At 39.7% G+C, this 20,983-nt stretch overlaps 1 protein-coding gene across 1 annotated transcript; it reads left to right on the plus strand.

The window, feature by feature from the left end:
* Nucleotides 1-11,716: 11,716 nt before the first annotated feature.
* On the plus strand, nucleotides 11,717-18,108 carry LOC108430071 (mast cell protease 2-like). Its single transcript, XM_017702247.2, has 5 exons — nucleotides 11,717-11,812; nucleotides 12,101-12,251; nucleotides 16,904-17,048; nucleotides 17,242-17,484; nucleotides 17,586-18,108. The coding sequence occupies exons 1-5, from the start codon at nucleotides 11,755-11,757 to the stop codon at nucleotides 17,742-17,744; spliced, it is 756 nt and encodes a 251-aa protein (XP_017557736.1). The 5' UTR covers nucleotides 11,717-11,754; the 3' UTR covers nucleotides 17,745-18,108.
* Nucleotides 18,109-20,983: the final 2,875 nt, after the last annotated feature.

A 20,983-nucleotide genomic window follows, 5' to 3' on the forward strand; every position in this document is an offset into this window, starting at 1 on the left:
TTGATTAGCACTCCTGGCTTGCTGTCTTGCAGTACAACTGCTCCGATTCCCTCTAAACTAGCATCCACTGAAAGTGACACAGGTTTTTCAGGTTCATTGTTCAAGGGCCATTTAGTATCACATTCTAGTAACCTTCTGACAGGAGCACTGGCTTCTCATAAGTTGAGTATGAATTTGAAAGGTATTGCATTATAGCCATAAATCTCATGACTCCTTGCTTGTCTTTGGGTGGTGGTATATGTATCATAGTTCTCACTTTCTCTTCATCTGGCATGAGGCCTTCTGCAGGGAAGGCCTATTTGATTCTAATTTTGCATTTGTTTCTGTTTAGTTTGAGATTCCAGTCTCTACCTCTTTATAGCAAGTTGATAAGTCTGTGATCGTGCTCTTCAGCTGTTTCCCTCTGGACAAGAATCATTGATGATGACAACACCGTCCAGACCTTCGATCATCTGTGCTATTGCCCTCTGCAGCACCTCAGAGGCTGGTTATACCCCAAATGGAAGATAAAGGAACCTGCATCTCCCAATGGGCATTTTGGAGCTTTTTTGTCAGATCTGATCTGCTAGAAGCCTTGATTTGCATCAAGTACTGAGAGTGCCTTTGGATTAGCATGCTTGATACCACCTCTTCAACAGTGCATAGTGAATAGTGTTCATACCTGATAGCTGTTGTGGATCAACGCAGGTTCAGATTTTGTTAGGTTTTGTCTGATGACCACACCCTTTTATCATCTTTGGCTTTGACTTCATGTTTTCTTTTAACCAAGCCTAATTTTGGTTGGTTGTCCATGTATGGCTTGAACATCAGTACTGATGATCTGGAATTCTTGTTTGTGTTTCTGTCCTTTGTACTCGCAGGTAAATCATGTTTGTCCTGCTGGCGACATCTGGTGGCCAGAGTATGTGAGCAGCTTGCAAAGTAGCCTTTTGCAAATCAGCTTTTCGCTGATTCCAAGTGATTTGTAGATTTTTTCCAAAATGACGCTGCATTCAGCATCTGTGTTGAGCTTGAAAGCACTATTTCTATTATTTCTTATTTTAACGTGTTTAGATCATTTTTCCCTCACTTGTTTCAGTTGTGAGAATCTCAGCTGCTCTTAGCTTCTCAATTCCTTTGATTTCAACAGTTCCTACGAAGAAATCTTCCTGGTCTTCATTTTTTTAAAACAGATTTAGCTTTGACTTTAGCGAATTGTTGCAAAGTGGTTTCTTTTGTTGCATGACTTGCAGGTTTGACCATACACTGGACACTGTCAATTTTTTTATGACTTTGCATGGTCTTTGCTATGACAAATATTAAATGAAATATATAAATATATAACAATATAAATATATAAATATATGACGAATATTAAATGAAAAACATTGTATTCACAGGTTTTGATAGTATTTTTGAAACTGTAGAACTTCTGCTTCTTTTTTCTCTCTTCCAACTGATCAGATATCTGGAAAAATTTATATCATGACTTATCGTGTATTGTGAAAATTTTCTAATATTTTTGCCATATCGCCCACCTCAAGACACAACACGGAACGTGGCTGGACCTGAATTGGAATTATTTGTATCCAGAGCTTCAGGTTTTCAGCAAGATTGCCGTATAGACATGAGCAGCAGCTGTTACTGTGCCATTTGCTTTGAATTTTAATTTCTTCTGACACAGTGTCATGCACTGAGAAGGTGGAACAGAACTCCCCCATATTTAAATCTGATATTTGGTCATATATGTGCATATATATATCATGAAGGGTCAGGCATATATTTTCAAATGTGTCCATATATTTTTATATATATATATATATATATATATATATATATATATATATATATATATATATATATATATATATATATATATATATATACCAGCCATTAGGGGTGTACTTTGTGTACTTCTGGTGCCGGTCCCAAGTCCGGATAAATGGTGAGGGTTGCGTCAGGAAGGGCATCCGGCATAAAACTTGTGCCAAAACTATCATGCGGATCACAGATATGATTGCCATACCGGATCGGTCGAGGCCCAGGTAAACAACGACCACCTCCGGTGCTGTTGACCAGCAGGGTGCCGGTGGAAATTGGACTTCTGTAGGTCGAAGACCATCAAAGAGGAGAGGAGGAAGGCGTGTTAGAAGGCAGTGAGAGAGAAGGAAAGGCAGGAGTGTGGAGGTTAGAGTAGGGACTCTGAACATAGGGACAATGACTAGTAAAGGCAGAGAGCTTGCAGACAGAGATAGAAGAGAAGGAAGGTAGATATTCTGTGTGTCCAGGAGACCAGATGGAAAGGTAGCAAGGCCAGGAACATTGGAGGTGGATTCAAACTGTTCTATCATGGTGTAGAGAGGAAGAGAAATGGAGTAGGGATAATCCTAAAGGAACCGCTTGTGAAAAGTGTTCTGGATGTAAAGAGAGTGTCAGACAGGATCATGAGCCTGAAGTTGGAGGTTGATGGTGTAGTTTTGAATGTGGTCAGTTCATATGCACCACAGGTTGGTTGTCAGTTAGAGGAGAAAGAGGAATTTTGGAGTAAGATGGATGAAGTGGTAGATGGTGTCCCTAGAGAGGAGAGATTAGTGATTGATGCAGACTTCAATGGACATGTTGGTGAAGGGAACAGAAGGGATGAAGAGGTGCTGGGTATGTATGGTGTGAAAGACAGAAATGCGGAAGGTCAGATGGTTGTAGATTTTGCAAAGAGAATGGAAATGGCTGTGGTGAACACATATTTTCAGAAGAGGGAAGAACACAGGGTGACATACAAGAGTGGAGGGAGGTGCACACAGGTGGATTATATCCTTAGCAGGATATGCCACATAAAGGAGATTGGAGATTGTAAAGTGGTACCAGGGGAAAGTGTAGCAAGGCAGCATAGGGTGGTTGTCTGTAGAATGAGATTAGAAACAAAGAAGAGGAAGAGAGTGAAGACAGAGCCAAAGATTAGATGGTGGAAGCTGAAGGAGGAGGATGGTTGCAGGCAGTTCAGGAAAAAATTGCAACAGGCCCTTGGGGGCAGTGAGGAGCTACCTGAGGACTGGGAAACTACAGCTAAGGTGGTGAGAGAAACTGGCAAGAATGTGTTGGGTGTTTCGTCTGGTCAGAGGAAAGAAGACAAGGAAAGTTGGTGGTGGAATGAGGAAGTCCAGGAGAGTATTCAGAAGAAGAAGGCAGCTAAGAAAAAGTGGGCTAACCAGAGAGATGAAGGAAGTAGGCAGGAGTAAGTGTGAGGCTAGTTGCATAGCAAAAAGAATGGTGGCAAAGGCTCAGGCCTATGATGAGCTGTATGAGAGGCTGGACAGTAAAGAAGGAGTAAAGGACTTGTATCGTTTGGCTAAACAGAGATATAGAGCTGGAAAGGATGTGCAGCAGGTTATGCTGATAAAGGATAGAGAGGGAAATGTACTAGTCAGTGGCGCAAAAAGGGGGTATGCAGCGTATGCGGCGCATATGGGCGCTGCACTAGAGGGGCGCCAAAACGATGCCGGAAAATGATTTCTAGTCTGCATTTTCTATAAGAGCTGTTTGTTCAAGTATGATAATACACATCAAAAAACAGCACAGCACTAAACAGGCGCCCGTCCACTCCGTCCCCACCCTCTCCGGGGCACAAAACAGAAAACGGAAGAGGGAGAGAGAAAAAGATGTTGTAGGGATGAAGAAAAGCTTCTCAAAGTGGTTGAAAGACAGCAGGTTGGTCAGTTTATATGCTTTATTCACCTACGTCACCTTTGTCTACCAAAACGAGACTGTAGGGTACGAAAGTAGCGTTGGACCACTGGGTTCTAGCAAAGCTGCCTCACTGCTGCGTTCCCAAATGCACTTATTCAAAAATAAAGGAATCTAATAGAGGTCAAAGCTTCCAGTTTCCCCAAAGATCCCGAACTTCACCGGGAATAGATTCACACAATCAGAAGAGATCGCCTTTTCAGTTTAAGATGTATGTTACTGTGCTAGCTAAGGCTAGCCATATTAATATTACCCAGCCAGCCAGATGAATGATAGCAGTGAGGCAGCAAGCTAACGTTAAAGCTAAACTTGGTTCTCCAGCTACGACCTGATTAACCCTGAACTGGTTATTTTCTCGGTTTAACTTCAAAACGAGTGTGACAGAAGGACAGCAGCAAGAGTGAAAGGGAAGGTTTACAAGACAGTAGTGCGTCCTGCTATGATGTATGGTTTGGAGACTGTGGCTCTGTCTAAAAGACAGGAGGCTGAGCTGGAGGTGGCGGAGATGAAGATGCTGAGATTTTCGTTGGGAGTGACAAGGATGGACAAGATTAGAAATGAGCAGATCAGAGGGACAGTGAAGGTGGAGCAGTTTGGAGATAAAGCCAGAGAGGTCAAGTTGAGATGGTTTGGACATGTGTTGAGGAGGAATAGTGGATATATTGGGCAAAGAATGTTGGAGATGGAGCTGCTGGGTAGAAGGAGAAGAGGTAGACCTCAGAGAAGGTTTATGGATGTAGTGAAGGTGGACATGGAGATGGTTGGTGTGAAAGTAGAGGAGGCAATGGATAGGGCAAGATGGAGGCAGATGATCCGCTTTTTTGAAAAATCTGTGCCCATTTTGAATTTGTTGCCAACAACCCGTTCCAAAAAAGTTGGGATGGGGGCTTGTTTACCACTGTGGTTCACTGTGGTTCAAATGTTTTCAGTGTTGACAGGACCGGACTCCAGGCAGACCAGTTTAGCACGCAGACTCTTTTAATACATTTTTTAATACAATGCTGCTGTAATACATGCAGAATGTGATTGACATTGTCTTGCTGAAATAAGCAAGGCCTTCTCTGAAGACGTGGCCTTCATTACACCATTGAGCATTAATGGTACCCTCATAGATGTGCACGTCACCAATGCCATCTGAAGTACTTGTAATGATCCATAATGAATTTACTTCCAAAATCTTTCATTAATAAATCAAATGGAAGTGATGTGGCGACTGGAAGGCTCTTATTCAGTGATCTCGTTTGGAGCAGATGAGACGCGATACAATGCGGTGTTAGCGTGTGTGTGTGTGTGTGTGTGTGCGCGCACAGTCCTGGTCACCTAGCAACGCAGTCTCGCCAAGCTAGAAGCAAACGGAATAGCAAAGAGAAATAGCAAAATTTTTCGCATCAATAAGCAGCGCAGTTGGTTTCCTGGTACAATTGTCAAACACTAAACCGTTGTGAAAATGAGGTCTGCTTCTCCTAATTTTCCCGTTCCACCTTAAATGGTGTCGCATTTACATTCGGCGCCTCTGTCAAAATTTAAGGTGGAACGAGAAAATAGAGTGGTCTAAAAATTAAAGTGACTCATATTGAGATATGCAAAAGAACAAACCAGCACATTAAAAATAAAAATAAAAAATAAAAATACATCTCACATACAGAACACCTGAGAAATGTACAACTGAATAAAACAGAGTCTTCGAATGGAATCTTACAGTGAATCTGTCACAGGGGCTGATATAAAGTCCCAATATAAAATCCGCAAAACTATCACACTATCACACCCTTTGCCTCTACAGGGCGCGGCGTCGCTGGCTGTCTGAGCAGCTTCATAAGTACTGAAGGATTCACAGTAGTTACTGAATTCATAGTACATAAAAAAATAAATCATGTAGTTATTGAATAATTCATAGTAGTTATTGAATAAGTCATAGTGGTTACCAAATAATTTATAGTAGTTACTAAATAATTTATAGTGGTTACTAAATAATTTATAGTAGTTACTGAATAATTCATAATACTTACTGAATTATTCAAATTATTCATAGTTACCAAATAATTCATAGTAGTTTCTAAGTAATTTATAGTCAGTTAGAATTTAAGGTGGAACGAACAAGAAACGAACTTCTCAAACAAGAAGCTGGAGAATAAGAAGCGACTTCAGCCTCATAAAACAGTGTCCTGCCGGAAATGGGAGGAAAGCATGTCTGCATCGCCATGTGTCTAAGAATCGATTTTTCCGCCACCTCTATTATATAACATGAAGCAGCACATATTACTAAATTTATGTATTAAACATATGTTTGTGTATGTTAATATACACTATATTTCCAAAAGTACTCGCTCATCTTCTTTCACATGCATATGAACTTGAGTGGCATCCCATTCTAAATCCATAGGGTTTAATATGATGTCAGCTCACCCTTTGCAGCTATAACACTTCAACTGTTCTGCAAAGGCTTTCCACAAGGGTTAGGAGTGCCAGACGGAGCGTGATTCATTACTCCAGAGAACACATCTCCACTGCTCTAGAGTCGAGTGGTAGTGCTTTACACCACTGCATTTGACGCTTTGTATTGCGCTTGGTGATGTAAGGCTTGGACGCACCTGCTCGGTCATGGAAACTGATTCCATGAAGCTCTCTATGCTGTTAAGCTAATCTGAAGGCCACATGTTTGGTGTTTGGAGGTCTGTAGTGATTGGCTGTACAGAAAGTTGGCGACCTCTATGTGGCCGACCACTTTATTCCCATTCCCATTCGCTTCCACTTTGTTTTAATATCACTGACAGTTAACTGTGGAATATTTAGTAGTGAGGAGATTTCACGACTGGACTTGTTGCACAGGTGACATCCTATCATGGTACCATGCTGGAATTCACTGAGCTCCTGAGAGCAACACATTCTTTCACAAATGTTTGTAGAAGCAGTCTGCATGCCTAGGTGCTTGGTTTTATACACCTGTGGCCATGGGAGAGATTGGAACACCTGAATTCAATGATTTGGATGGGTGAGTGAATACTTTTGGCAATATGTCTGAAATATATGCCCTGTATTTGAAAATGGCATATACACTACATGGACAAAAGCACTGGGACACCTACACAGGAGCTTTTATGACATCCTATTCTAAATCCATAAGCATTAATATGGAGTTGGTCCCTCTTTACAGCTCTAACACCGTCCACTCTTCTGAGACGCTTTCTACAAGATTTTGGAGAGTGTCTGTGGGAATTTTTGCCGATTCATCCAGAAGAGCATATGTGAGGTCAGACACTAATGTTTAATGAGAGGGCCTGTCTCTATCCCAAAAGTGCTTGATGGGGTTGAAGTCAGGGCTTTGTGTGGGCCAGTGAAGTTCTTCCACACCAAACTCACTGAGCCAGGCCTTTATGGACTTTGCTTTGTGCACTGGGGCTCAGTTATGCTAGAACAGAAAATGGTCCTCCCCAAGCTGTTCCCACAAAGTTGGAAGTGTACAATTGGCTGAAATGTCTTGGTCTGCCGAAGCATTAAGATTGTCCTTCATTGGAACTAAGCGGTATAGGCCAACCCCTGAAAAACAGCCCCATAGCATTATCCCTCTTTCACCAAACTTTATGAGTGGCACAATGCAGTCAGGCAGGTAATGTTCCCCTGAGCATTCACCACTTTTCCACTGCTCCAGAGTCCAGTGGCTGCGTGCTTTACACAACTCCGTCTGACGCTTGGCGTTGTGCTTGCATGTAGCTGCTCGGCTATGGAAACCCAGGCCATGAAGCTCCCAGCACACAGTTTTTTTGGAACTCTGCAGTAATTGAGTCAGCAGAACACTGGGAACTTCTATACAGTATGAGCCTCAGCACATTGCAACCTGAGAAAAAATATTGATGTGTATCACAAGCATGCCCATATGCACTTGAGTCAGAATGCCATGAGAAAAATAATCACTCACTCATAGCTAATGAGTTATATTTTATTAGCTCCTTTTTAATCTCCAGCTCATAGTAGAAGTGTGGAAGGCAAGGCTGTCACACAATCTTATATTTGTGGTTATCAGCTTAATTTTGAAATATTTCATCAGCAAGTTGTTATCTGATATGAGGAGAACATTTCCTGCCCATTTCCCCCTGATCATTAAATGCATGAGAAACTGCATAAATGGAACAGTAAATAGTCATAGATTTGCATCTGTAGGCATCTGACAGCACCAAACTCTTATATAGACAGAGTTTGGAGATAAACACTTGTTTTCATTACATTTCCAGTCTAAACAGCTATTAAGTACACATTTTTCATCTTTCTGTGTCAGGATTATGAGAATAGAGGGGTCTGAAAATGTAATTGACTCATATTGAGATATGCAAAAGAACGAACCAGCAAATTACAAAAAAATAAAAATACATCTCACAACATACAGAACACCTGAGAAATGCACAACTGAACAAAACAGAGTCTTCGAGTGGAAACTTACAGTGAATCTGTCACAGGGGCTGATATAAAGTCCCAATATAAAATCCGCAAAACTATCACACTATCACACCCTTTGCCTCTACAGGGCGCGGCGTCGCTGGCTGTCTGAGCAGCTTCATAAGTACTGAATAAGTCTGCACTGCTCTGGCTCCACTGCTCGCCCTTGGCTTGCTCACCTGGGTGTTTTTACATTTATGTCAAAACTTTGTCTTTACTGGAATTCTGTGAAGCTGCTTTGTGACAACATTAGTTGTAAAAAGCACTGTACAAATAAATTTGATTTAATTTGCTTTACAGTCTAGTGGCAGCACTTTACGCCACTGCATTCGACGCTTTGCATTGCACTTGGTGACGTAAGGCTTTGGTGCAGCTGCTCGGCCATGGAAACCGACTCCATGAAGCTCTCTACACTGTTCTTGAGCTAATCTGAAGGCCGCATGAAGTTTGGAGGTCTGTAGTGATAGACTTTGCAGAAAGTTGACGACCTCTGCGCACTATGTGCCTTAGCATCCGCTGACCCCTCTCTGTCATTTTACGTGGCCGACCACTTCGTGGCTGAGTTGCTGTCGTTCCCAATCGCTTCCACTTTGTTATAATATCACTGACAGTTGACTGTGTAACATTTAGTAGCGAGAAAATTTCACGCCTGGACTTGTTGCACAGGTGGCATCCTATCACGGCACCATGCTGGAATTCACTGAGCTCCTGAGAGCGACCCATTCTTTCACGAATGTTTGTAGAAGCAGTCTGCAGGCCTAGGTGCTTGGTTTTATACACCTGTGGCCATGGAAGTAATTGGAACACCTGAATTCAATGGGTGAGTGAATACCTTTGGCAATATAGTGTATGTCTGAAATATATGCCCTGTATTTGAAAATGGCATATACACTACATGGACAAAAGCACTGGGACACCTACACAGGAGCTTTCACGACATCCTATTCTAAATCCATGAGCATTAATATGGAGTTGGTCCCTCTTTACAGCTCTAACACCGTCCACTCTTCTGAGAAGCTTTCTACAAGATTTTGGAGAGTCTCTGTGGGAATTTTTGTCCATTCATCCAGAAGAGCATATGTGAGGTCAGACACATATGTGGGGTTGAAGTCAGGGCTTTGTGTGGGCCAGTGAAGTTCTTCCACACCAAACTCACTGAGCCAGGCCTTTATGGACTTTGCTTTGTGCACTGGGGCTCAGTTATGCTAGAACAGAAAAGGGTCCTCCCCAAGCTGTTCCCACAAAGTTGGAAGTGTACAATTGGCTGAAATGTCTTGGTCTGCTGAAGCATTAAGATTGTCCTTCATTGGAACTAAGTGGTATAGGCCAACCCCTGAAAAACACCCCCATAGCATTATCCCTCATCCACCAAACTTTATGGGTGGCACAATGCAGTCAGGCAGGTAATGTTCCCCTGAGCATTCACCACTTTTCCACTGCTCCAGAATCCAGTGGCTGCGTGCTTTACACAGCTCCGTCTGACGCTTGGCGTTGTGCTTGCATGTAGCTGCACAGTTTTTGTGCTAATGTTAATGCCAGAGGAGGTTTGGAACTCTGCAGTAATTGAGTCAGCAGAACACTGGGAACTTCTATACAGTATGAGCCTCAGCACATTGCAACCTGAGAAAAAATATTGATGTGTATCACAAGCATGCCCATATGCACTTGAGTCAGAATGCCATGAGAAAAATAATCACTCACTCATAGCTAATGTGACTATATTTCGTTAGCTCCTTTTTTTATCTCCAGCTCATAGTAGAAGTGTGGAAGGCAAGGCTGTCACACAATCTTATATTTGTGGTTATCAGCTTAATTTTGAAATATTTCATCAGCAAGTTGTTATCTGATATGAGGAGAACATTTCCTGCCCATTTCCCCCTGATCATTAAATGCATGAGAAACTGCATAAATGGAACATTAAATAGTCATAGATTTGCATCTGTAGGCATCTGACCGCACCAAACTCTTATAGACAGAGTTTGGAGATAAACACTTGTTTTCATTACATTTCCAGTCTAAACAGCTATTAAGTACACATTTTTCATCTTTCTGTGTCAGGATTATGTGAATAGAGGGGTAAAACAGAGTCTTCGAGTGGAAACTTACAGTGAATCTGTCACAGGGGCTGATATAAAGTCCCAATATAAAATCCGCAAAACTATCACACTATCACATCCTTTGCCTCTACAGGGCACGGCGTTGCTGGCTGTCTGAGCAGCTTCATAAGTACTGAATGATTCACAGTAGTTACTGAAAATTCATAGTACATAAAAAAATAACTCATGTAGTTATTGAATAATTCATAGTAGTTATTGAATAAGTCATAGTGGTTACCAAATAATTTATAGTAGTTACTTAATAATTCATAGTACCTACCAAATAATACATAGTGCTTAATAAATAATTCATAATAGTTACCAAAATAATCATGGTTGTTACCAAATAATTCATAGTTCAAACCATGTGAACACACAGCCTAACATGTCCATGCCAGTAAATCTACATGCTAGCTTCATTTGATTAATTTCCTTGACATTATCAAACATCTACAGCTTGCAGTGGTCACACAAACACCTTTCATTCAGACAAGCATTACATGGATTAAAAAGTCTCCATACTACCTGAGTGGAGCCCCTCTACATACATAAACCGTTATCTGCCTGCTGTGCCACTGGTCTCAGTCAAGCTGCATTTACCCCAAAGCTCAATAAAAGGTGCAAATATTCAAACTGAAGGTGCAGTGCATGCTTGTGCACCCCCAGGCTTGTCTCCACATAATGACCTAGAACCAAATGAGGAATCTTTATTTTTGAGAGTGTGTTATGCAGTACATGAGCACACTTGCTAAATTCAAAATAACAACGGCTTACTAATGTAATACTTACAAAAAAGGAAATGAAATCTGATGTGCTATTCTGATTACAGGTACTTGATTTGGGATTATGTAATCCAGATTATATGTTGTCACAATACAACCCAACACTGGTTTTCAGCTATATTCAGAGAGGACATGCCATGGGCCTTTAGACGATTTCCAGAAACTTCAAGAAAAAAGAAAGTAAGTATGTAGTATTTTGTTTTAACTTTATTGTCTAAATTAAGGGCCTCATTCTAATAGTCCCCCACTGTGCATATTAGCGTTTACTATTTTATATCAACCCCTTAACATCCCAGGCTTATTACATAATAAGGCTTTTCATTCAGTAACTACAGGGACCTTAGTACAAACTGGCTGAGCTGTTCTTAGGTTATAGAAGCGTATAATAACACCTTGGACCCACCAGTGGGCCCTGGCCATTTAAAGGGTTGAGATTGTAAACTGAATTGATAAGGGTGTTAATCCACAAGTCATAAATGATGTTGAATTAAATTAGCTATATGTTCTGTTATGTCTGACTGTGAGGTTATAATGCATTCAAAAATGTGTACAAGAGCTGTGCACTGTGCTCATTGACATTAAGGGCAAATTCTGTCACTAATATTAGACACATCTCTGTGAAAGCAGAGCTCACTGTAGGGAGGAAATGGGGTTTTGAGGAGGAGTGTTTACTACTTAAACTCCTGTTCCTCTTTGAAGAGAACAGACACTCCGTCTGCTGCATCATGGCTCTCGTCTCCCTGCTTCTGCTGGGTGCCCTGCTGACACATCTGAGCCACTCTGGTAGGTGTCACCTACACACAGCTTTAGTGTTGGAATTACGTGTAATCTGGATTACATAATCTGATGACCAAAATCAAGTACCTGTAATCAGAAATTACACCTGAAAAATAAGAGATATATACTGTTTTTAAGGAATACTTTGTATCTTTGAATGCTTAATTTACTGAGTATGCCCATATGAACAATGTTACAGATGCAAGTGTCCATGTCCATAAAGTCCATAACATAAATGTTTGCATAAGTGTACGTACAGTTATAATCAGCTGGGCGTTACTCTTCCTCTCTCAGCCAGTGTAGATGTTGAGATAGTGAATGGAACAGTGGCTGTACCCCACTCCAGGCCCTACATGGTTTCTGTTCAAGGAAATAAACAAAACGTGTGTGGTGGGTTCCTCGTTTCTCCGCTCTTTGTTATGACGGCTGCGCACTGCTGGAAAAGGTACGTTTGTTTACTTTAAGTGTTCTATGCTGTCCAGCAGTAACAGAAAACAATAAGTTAATATTCTTTTTTTAAATAATGCTACTATATAATGATAATCAGGTGAAAATTTATGCAAAGTCATAAATATACAAATAGGTGATAAATTAAGGGAAATTAATGAAATGAGGTGTTGTAATAAGGCCACCATGAGCCACCAGAACACATTCAGGGCATTTCAACCTACGTTCTACTACTCTTAGGAACTACACTGTACAATTCTTCCGGCAGATTTTCCCCTGAATCTGCATTTTGATGATGTTGGCAGAGAGCGCTATCTAACTTGTCAGTCCAAAATCTCTCATACACTGTTAGAAATAAAGGTGCTGTGCAGGTTAATTTTTCCTTCATTGAGGTACAAACAATGTAAATGTTCACTTATCACAACCTAATGTTTAAAAACAGAACATTAAAATAAAAAGGCTGGCAATGAGATGGGGTATGTTAGAGAATATGATTTCAATGGACTATGGTACAATTATGGTACAGTTATGACTAAAGTTACCTTAAGGGTATCACCCCAGTGACAAGAGGGCCACTGCCTCTACGTTTCTGAGAGTGTAAGTGTTCACTGAGTTGAATCATTGTAACTGTGAAGGCTGTTAGCATATGAATTACATCACTTTCATACACTTTGAACCATTCAGTGACACCTTGTGCCCTGAATGCACTCTTAAAAAAGTGCTCCTACGGATGCTCTAAGAGATGCCACAGAAAAAACATTTTAGTTACGCATTTAATAATTTATGAACCAAGTTTGTATATGAGAGGAAACTTTAACATATAGAAAGAACCTTTTCATGTACCACTTTAAGGGTTCTTCTGAAAATACTCACTTTATGGGGAAGTTCTCTAAACTACTTTATATTTAGAGAAAGCCTGGCCTGTATGACACTTGTTAGTCGTGAACTTCAGTTTCATTTTCACACTGTTTTTTCACTGCCGTTTGTGGTTACTGTAAGCTGTTATTTTGTGGCTGATGTGATCAACGCTGAGCTGTTAGTATTTTGTTTACGTGTGAAATTCTAACTGGAAACTGTCTATGAGACTATGAGACTATGTCTCAAATGAGTGAACATTTTTTTACTCACTGTTCATTTCACAGACACAGACTCTCACATACGTGCCCTTATATTGAGGCTGCAGCCTTTCCGATTCCGAAATATCGAAAGTTGTCCCCTGTCACCCTGAGCTCTGCCAGGAACTCTGCCTCCCAGCTACAATACTGTAGAACAGAATTATCCCTTATGTTGTTTATTTATAGAGCTTTATACACATAAAGGGTAAACATTAAGTAAATGTCTGCCATGCACCGTCAGAAACTGTATAAATACACTTTTGTTTTTGCACCTTTTTAAAACCTAATATTTCAGAGAAAAACAGAAAAATAAAGTAAAAATGAGTAAAGATGGAGATTATGGAATCAGTGTAACTTATAAAAATATATTTGCAATTGAATATGGTGTAATTATGTTCCCTACCTACACTGTCAGAAAAAAAGGCACAAAACTATCACTGGGGCAGTGCCCCTCTTGTCACTGGGGTCGGTATGTACCCTAAAGGGTATATATCTCAGTACCTTTATTCAAGGAACATAACTGTACCATATTGCACTGAAATCAAATTGTCTAAGCTGTATTGACTCCACACACCCATCTTGTCTCTAAACATTTTATTTTATTGTTCTGTTTTAAAACATTAGTTTATGAAAAGGTACAGATATGTACAACCCCAATTTCAAAGTTGGGATGCTGTGTAAATTATAAATAAATGTAAATAAAAACAGAATGCAATGATTTGCAAATCTCATAGTCCCATATTTTATTCACAACTGAACATAGAACACATATCAGATGTTAAAAGTGAGTCATTTTACCATTTCATGAAAAATCATTTACTCATTTCTAACTTGATGGCAGCAACGCATCTCAAAAAAGTTGGGACGGGGCCAACAAAAGGCTGGAAAAGTATGTGGTGCTAATAAAAAAACAGCTGGAGGAGCAATTTGGAACTAACTCACATGAATGGGCAGTCTGTGAAAAACTGCATCTAAAAACTGTGGAAAAAAATTCATAAAAATGTAAAATTGCAAATACTTTGGACATCCCACCATCTACAATACATAACATCATCTAAACCTTCACAGAATCTGGAGTAATTCCTGTACACAAGGGACAAGGCCAATGGTCAATTTTGGATGTTTGAATCTCCAGGCCTCAGGCCTTCAGTGGAAATCACTGCAAGGGCTCAGGAGTGCTTCCAGAAATCATTGTCCTTAAACAGTTCGCCCTGCAATCCATAAATGGTAGTTAAAGCTGTATCAAGCAAAGAAGAATCCATATATAAACAGGATCCAGAAACACCACCAAATTCTGTGGAAGCAAGCTCATTTAAGATGGACTGAGGCAAAGTGGAAAATTATTGTATTATGAAATTAAAAATATGACAAAAGAGACCCCCCCCCCAAGGAGCTGCTGAAATCCTTTATCAAACAAGAATAGGAAAACCTTTCACTTTCAAAACTACAGCAGTTGGTGTCCTCACTTCCCAAACACTTAGAGTGTTGTTAAAAGAAATGCAATGATAAACATGCCCCTGTCCCAGCTTTTTTGAGATGCGTTGCTGCCATCAAGTTCTAAATTAGACAATGTTTTACATGAAATGGTAAAATGTCTCACTTTCAACATCTGATATGTGTTCTATGTACGATTGTGAGTAAAATATGGGTCTATAAGATTTGCAAATTGTAACGTGGGGGAGCGATGATGAGGTGGACACACATGCTGAGAGAAGCAAGATTTATTAAAGGCGAATCCATTATCAGGGTCAAAGCAGTCCAGGGTCAGAGAGCCAACACAGATAGAACGGGGGACAGACATGACAAAAAGAAACACAGGATGAACACAACAGAGAACAGAAAATAAAACGGAGGCCAAAAGATATAACACCAAACAGACGGAGTCAAGAAACAAGGGGGCAGGAGAGGGAAGATTCAAAACAAAGAAAGCACACGGACAAGACCAAAACAAAACAAAAGCACATGGAGGACTGGGATGAGCCAATCGTGACACAAGTCATTGCATTCTATTTTTATTTACATTTATTTATATTTTACACAGCGTCCCAACTTTTTTGGAATTGGGGTTGTACTTTTCCAAAAACTTATTTAAGTTACACAATTAGACCTTAAAACAACTGTTGTACCTTTGAGGGAACATTTACATTGTTTGTACCTTGATAAGTGACAAACATACCTTCACAGAACCTTAAAGGTGGATTGATTTTACAAGCCGAAATGTCTCACATAAGGGTCCACAGCAGGACGTTTAATGTCTGAGGGGGGACGGAACTGTAAAAATTTGAGAAGCACTGCCATAATATAATCGTTTTAGTTGACCATTTAAGAACCATGGGGCTCATTCACCAATATTTTCAATATCTTCATCAAATTTTTTTCCTTAAATGTGTTCTTGAGAAAGGTCCTGTGAAAGAAGCCTATGTCAGATTCATGATGTGCTCTAAACGTGCAGAATTGTTTGCACCTTTGTTCTCTTGAGTGTGTGGAGATTCTGTTCTTACCTAAAAACAACTCTCAGATTAGAAAACATTATTGAATGTCAGAATCTTTGTAAAAACTGTGTGAGCAATTTCTTCTTAGGCATGGTTGGTGAATTACACCCATTGATTGTACAACCCTATTTCCAAAAAAGTTGGGATGCTGTGCAGAATGTAAATAAAAATAGAATGCAGTGATGTGAACCATATTTTTAAAGTAAAATGTTGTTTTTCAAAAATATATTTCTCAGTTTCTCAGTCCACTTCTCAGTTTTGACACTGGGTTTGTTGTCTTTGTACTATTTTCAATGAAATATAAAGTTTAAATGATTTGCACATCATTGCATTTAGTTTTTATTTACATTTCACGCAGTGTCCCAACATTTTTGGAATGGGGTTGTACATGAAACAAATATTTAAAGGATATAATAAAGATTTATATTACATACATTACTGCAGTGGTTCTCAAACTTTTTACAGTAAACAAAGTGCTAATGACTAATCCTGAACCCAGCAGCTATAAACTGCTCACCAAGACCACATAGAAAACCATATCTGTGAAAGGGGGATCCAACCCAAGCACATGACTAACAAGCATCGTACATAAAATGACTAACAAGCATCGTACATAAAATGACTAACAAGCATCGTACATAAAATGGGTGGCTGGTAGCCTAGTAGGAGAGGTGAGCCATCAACTGGACGGTTGTGGGTTCAAACCTGACTAGGTACGTCTGATCGTGCCCTTGGGCAAGCCACTTAACCCGCCATTGTCCCAAGTGGTGCAGTTCTGCTGGTGACGCTATGCTGCTTCCAGATTGAGTATAGCTAGGCAGCAAAACTAAGCATTTCCCTTGTAGGACAGATAAAGTACATAACAGTGCAAGATGAACTGAATTCCCTCGGCTATTGTTAGTTTCTCCTGAAGAAGGAGCTTATGTGAAACACTTTGTTCTCTAATACCATCTGGAATAATAATAATAATAATAACAATAATGATAAAAGAGTAAAATACTATATATATTCTTGCATAACCACTACCTGGTTCTTCTCCACAGTCTGAAAGGTTCAGGAGTGACAGCAGTGATTGGTGCTCATGATCTCAATGGCAATGACTTTGACCGCATACCAATAAAGGAGCACCACATAAATCCAAAATTTACAGACGGCAATGATCCAAGTAATGACATCATGTTGTTGAAGGTAAAAAAATCCCTCCCAACCGCTTTTTATTTGGGTCCATTAATCTGTGCAAAGATTCATTTGAAGTTAAATGCAGTAATTAAAGAAATTTCTTTGGTTTATAGAGTATTTGCTTGTATATTATCCTCTACAAGGGTTCAGTCTCATTGATCCTATTCGATTTAGTTTACTTATTTTGATGAATTTCTTACAGCTAGAAACGTCAGCTGAAAACAGCAAAAACGCTGCTTTGATTGCCATCCCTGCAACAGATGAAGACATGAAGAAGGGTGCAGTCTGCATTGTGTCTGGTTGGGGAAGCACAAAAACTAATGGAACTCAAAGTAATGTTCTTCAGGAGGCCAAAATTAAAGTCCTCACCAACGATGACTGCAAAGCTCATTGGCACATGAAGAACATACTATGTGCTGGTGGTTATCATGGAGGATTTTGCACGGTAATTTATTCTTAGTTATGAACAAAGGCGAACAAGCATTTTTTTATATTCAGTGTTTATAGTTTAATCAGTGGCTCTAACATTGTACCTGTTTGTTGCAGGGAGACTCTGGGAGTCCTTTGGTGTGTGGTAGCATTGCAGTCGGTATCGCTTCTTTCTTTGACGGAGACGAATGTTATACTTCCAAAAAACCAAACGGCTACACCAAGATTTCTGCCTTCCTGCCTTGGATCAGGGGTATAATAAATGGAACGAAATAATCAATTAATAAACAATATTCATTGTTCATGCCTGTATTCATGGCGTTTTGTGGTTTATTAGGGCTGACATGACTGTCAAACAAGTAAATCCACTGTAAAAAGGCCTTTGACTGGGTATACAGGTTGTTTGTTGCAGATGATAGTAAATTCCATTTTGCTAGACTTAAAAAATGTAAAAATAAAATGTTGAAAATTGAGATAAAATATGGCTGAAACACACCTGTGATTTGTAATGCAATAAGCGCTGTCAACCGCCTGCCCACCATCACCTACATCTTTCCTGCTTTAATGTAATTATTATTAGTATTGGTTATTTCAGTATATATAAAGTGCTTGTTTTCTAATAAAGGCACTTTTGAATTCAGTTTTGATGTCATTTGTTCTTATTTATAGTTATTAAATGCATATGTTTGATCACAGCTGACCCCCATCACACCACCCTGACATTTCAGATATGTAAGCAACAAAATGTATAAAAAGTATTAACACGTTGTTATTATCAATACAATGTTTTGACAGTTTTATACTGACAGGGTTCAAGCTGAGGGTGGGCTTGGCATCCCAGTCTCCTCATAGAAAAATGTCCAAAGTAAAAAAAAAAAAAAGACACTGGTGGTTCCTGTATTTTCTGTCAAAGTGAATGATAACCAAACAACCAATACAGGAGTGAATTTTACCCATTTGTGTGGCTGAAGTGAATGGTAATTTGTTTTACTTTGTATGGGACTGACCAAATCTGCCTGTTTTTTTTTAATTATGTATTTTAATTAATTAATTGAGAAGAAGTAGGCCATTCGACCTCATTCTGATGTGTCTTCTTGTCAGCTTCTTGGTGTAAAAATCATTTACACATGTGAAAGTTTGTGAAAGACTTTATTTGCTAAATTTATAAAAGAAATTGTTCTGTGCAAACATCATGGCATATTTTATATATAACAGTATGTTAAACTCAGCAAATAAAGATATTTGTATACTGGAATTTACAAAAAAATGCTGCATTTGACACTTAATTGTCTTTAAAGACTTATTTCCATAAAAAAATATGTTGTGATAACAGAATTCAATAGTACATAGGTGACCTCATCTTCAGGCCTTCCACCACGGGACCCCCAAGACCTCTGGCACAATTTGATTTGGCAGTTTATAGATCAGTTAGTGCTGGATGGCTAATGTAGACGGGTATATATGAATAGTACATGAAATGCCCATCAGGCTTTACCTGTTAACTATATTTGAGACCAATAGGATTGTAGATATTTTAATTTCTCTTTATATGAAGGAATCCCTGAGTGGTTATTGTCCTCTTGTCAAATGTACTTTGCTGAGGCCGATGCTCATAGCAGTACCGTACCAGCAGAAAGTTCAAAACTGACCCAGATTAGCAAAGAATAACAGTATATTTGAACCCCAGCAGAGAGAGGAAATAACTGATCAATAAAATCAATAAAGAAGTCAACAAAATACAGTGCAAAGTACTTTGACCTTCTACTTCTACTTAAACTTATATACGTTTATTCTTACTCTCATTCTTATTCACAAAGAAAATATAAAACACGTTAGGCTATATAAAGCTTTAATATGGAATATATGTTTATTAAGCAGAACAGCAGTCAATATTACATCAACAGTACTTATCCAGAACATACACCCATCAGTCATAACATTAAATCCAGCATATCATCCATAATTCCTGCATCTAAACTCATTGTCCATTTTATTAGCTCCACTATATAGGTGCACTTTGTAGTTCTACAATTACAGATTATAGTCCATCTGTTTCTCTGCATACTTTGTTAGCCCACTTCAATGGTTAGAGCCCCCACAGAGCAGGTATTATTTGGGTGCTGGATCATTCAGTGTGACCGATGTGGTGGTGGTGTGTTAGTGTGTGTTGTGCTGGTCTGACTGGTTCAGACACAGCAGTGCTACCTCAGTGTCAATACTGGACTGACAAGATGGCCCAAATGATGCTGTTAAGGCCCGAGTCTTGCACTTTCACAGTCTTTTTCATGTTTTTGCGGTTGTAGTGAGCAGTGAGCTACAATACAGTTAAACAGAAACATCTCTAACATTGTTTATACATTAAGTTTTATTGGTTTGATAATCCAAAATGTCTCACATAAGCATCACTGCAATATATGCATGTATGTGTATATGAGGAGCGAGAGGTGGTCTGCAGCAAGTTCAATGTCCCCTGTATGGGGCTGTAAATTGTTTGGGAGGCACTGCCTTATTATTACTTAGCCAGATCAACACAACATGGAATTTGATCAGGGCTGCGACTGAATGTGTATTTTCAGCACATTCATTTTTTATATGTTCTAGAAAAATACTGTGTTTTTAACATGCAGCTCATTACTGCTGTGATCGTGGGCTGAATGATAAGTTTGCCACATGCCACTTGGTCAGATTCTAGATTAAACCTATCTTAAACCTTATCTTGATGACATGTTTACTAGCATTTTGGAAGAGGTTCAGTTCTTGCTGACAATGCCTACATAAGATATAACACAATACATAAAGTATATTGCCAAAAGTATTTGCGCATCTGCCTTCACATGCATATGAACTTGAGTGACATTCCATTCTTAATCCTTAGGGTTTAATCTGCTATAAATACTGCTCGGTTTTGTGCATGGGTCATGAGTCAGGTGTAACAAATGATTTATGTGTTCATAGAGGTGCCACGAATGTTCACCTAGAGCCACACATCAAATGCCTCTCTCAATCAGCGCTTCCTTTGTTGTGTTAATTGTTCTCTGAGCATAGACAACAGCCACGCTCTCTAGCATCTACACACAGAGACACACAGATTAGTATTTAGCATCCCCCCCGCCGCACGACCCTGACAGAGAAGCATCTTGGAAAATGGATGGATGGATGGATGGATGGATACATGCACTATATTTCCAAAAGTATTCGCTCATCTACTTTCACATGCATATGAACCTGAGTTGAGTGGCATCCCATTCTTAATCCATAGGGTTTAATATGATGTCGGCACAACCTTTGTTGGCACAACCTTTGTAGTCTCCACTCTAATACATCCCAAAGGTGTTCTATCGGGTTGAGGTCGGGACTCTGTGCAGGCCAGTCGAGTTCTTCCACACCAAACTCGGTTGTCCATGCCTTTATGGACCTTGCTTTGTGTACTGGTGTGCAGTCATGTTGGAACAGGAAGGGGCCAGCCCCAAACTGTTCCCACAAAGTTGGGAGCATGAAATTGTGAAACATTAGGA

This window comes from Pygocentrus nattereri, chromosome 15 (assembly GCF_015220715.1).
Source record: "Pygocentrus nattereri isolate fPygNat1 chromosome 15, fPygNat1.pri, whole genome shotgun sequence".
NCBI classification, from domain to species: Eukaryota; Metazoa; Chordata; class Actinopteri; order Characiformes; family Serrasalmidae; genus Pygocentrus; species Pygocentrus nattereri.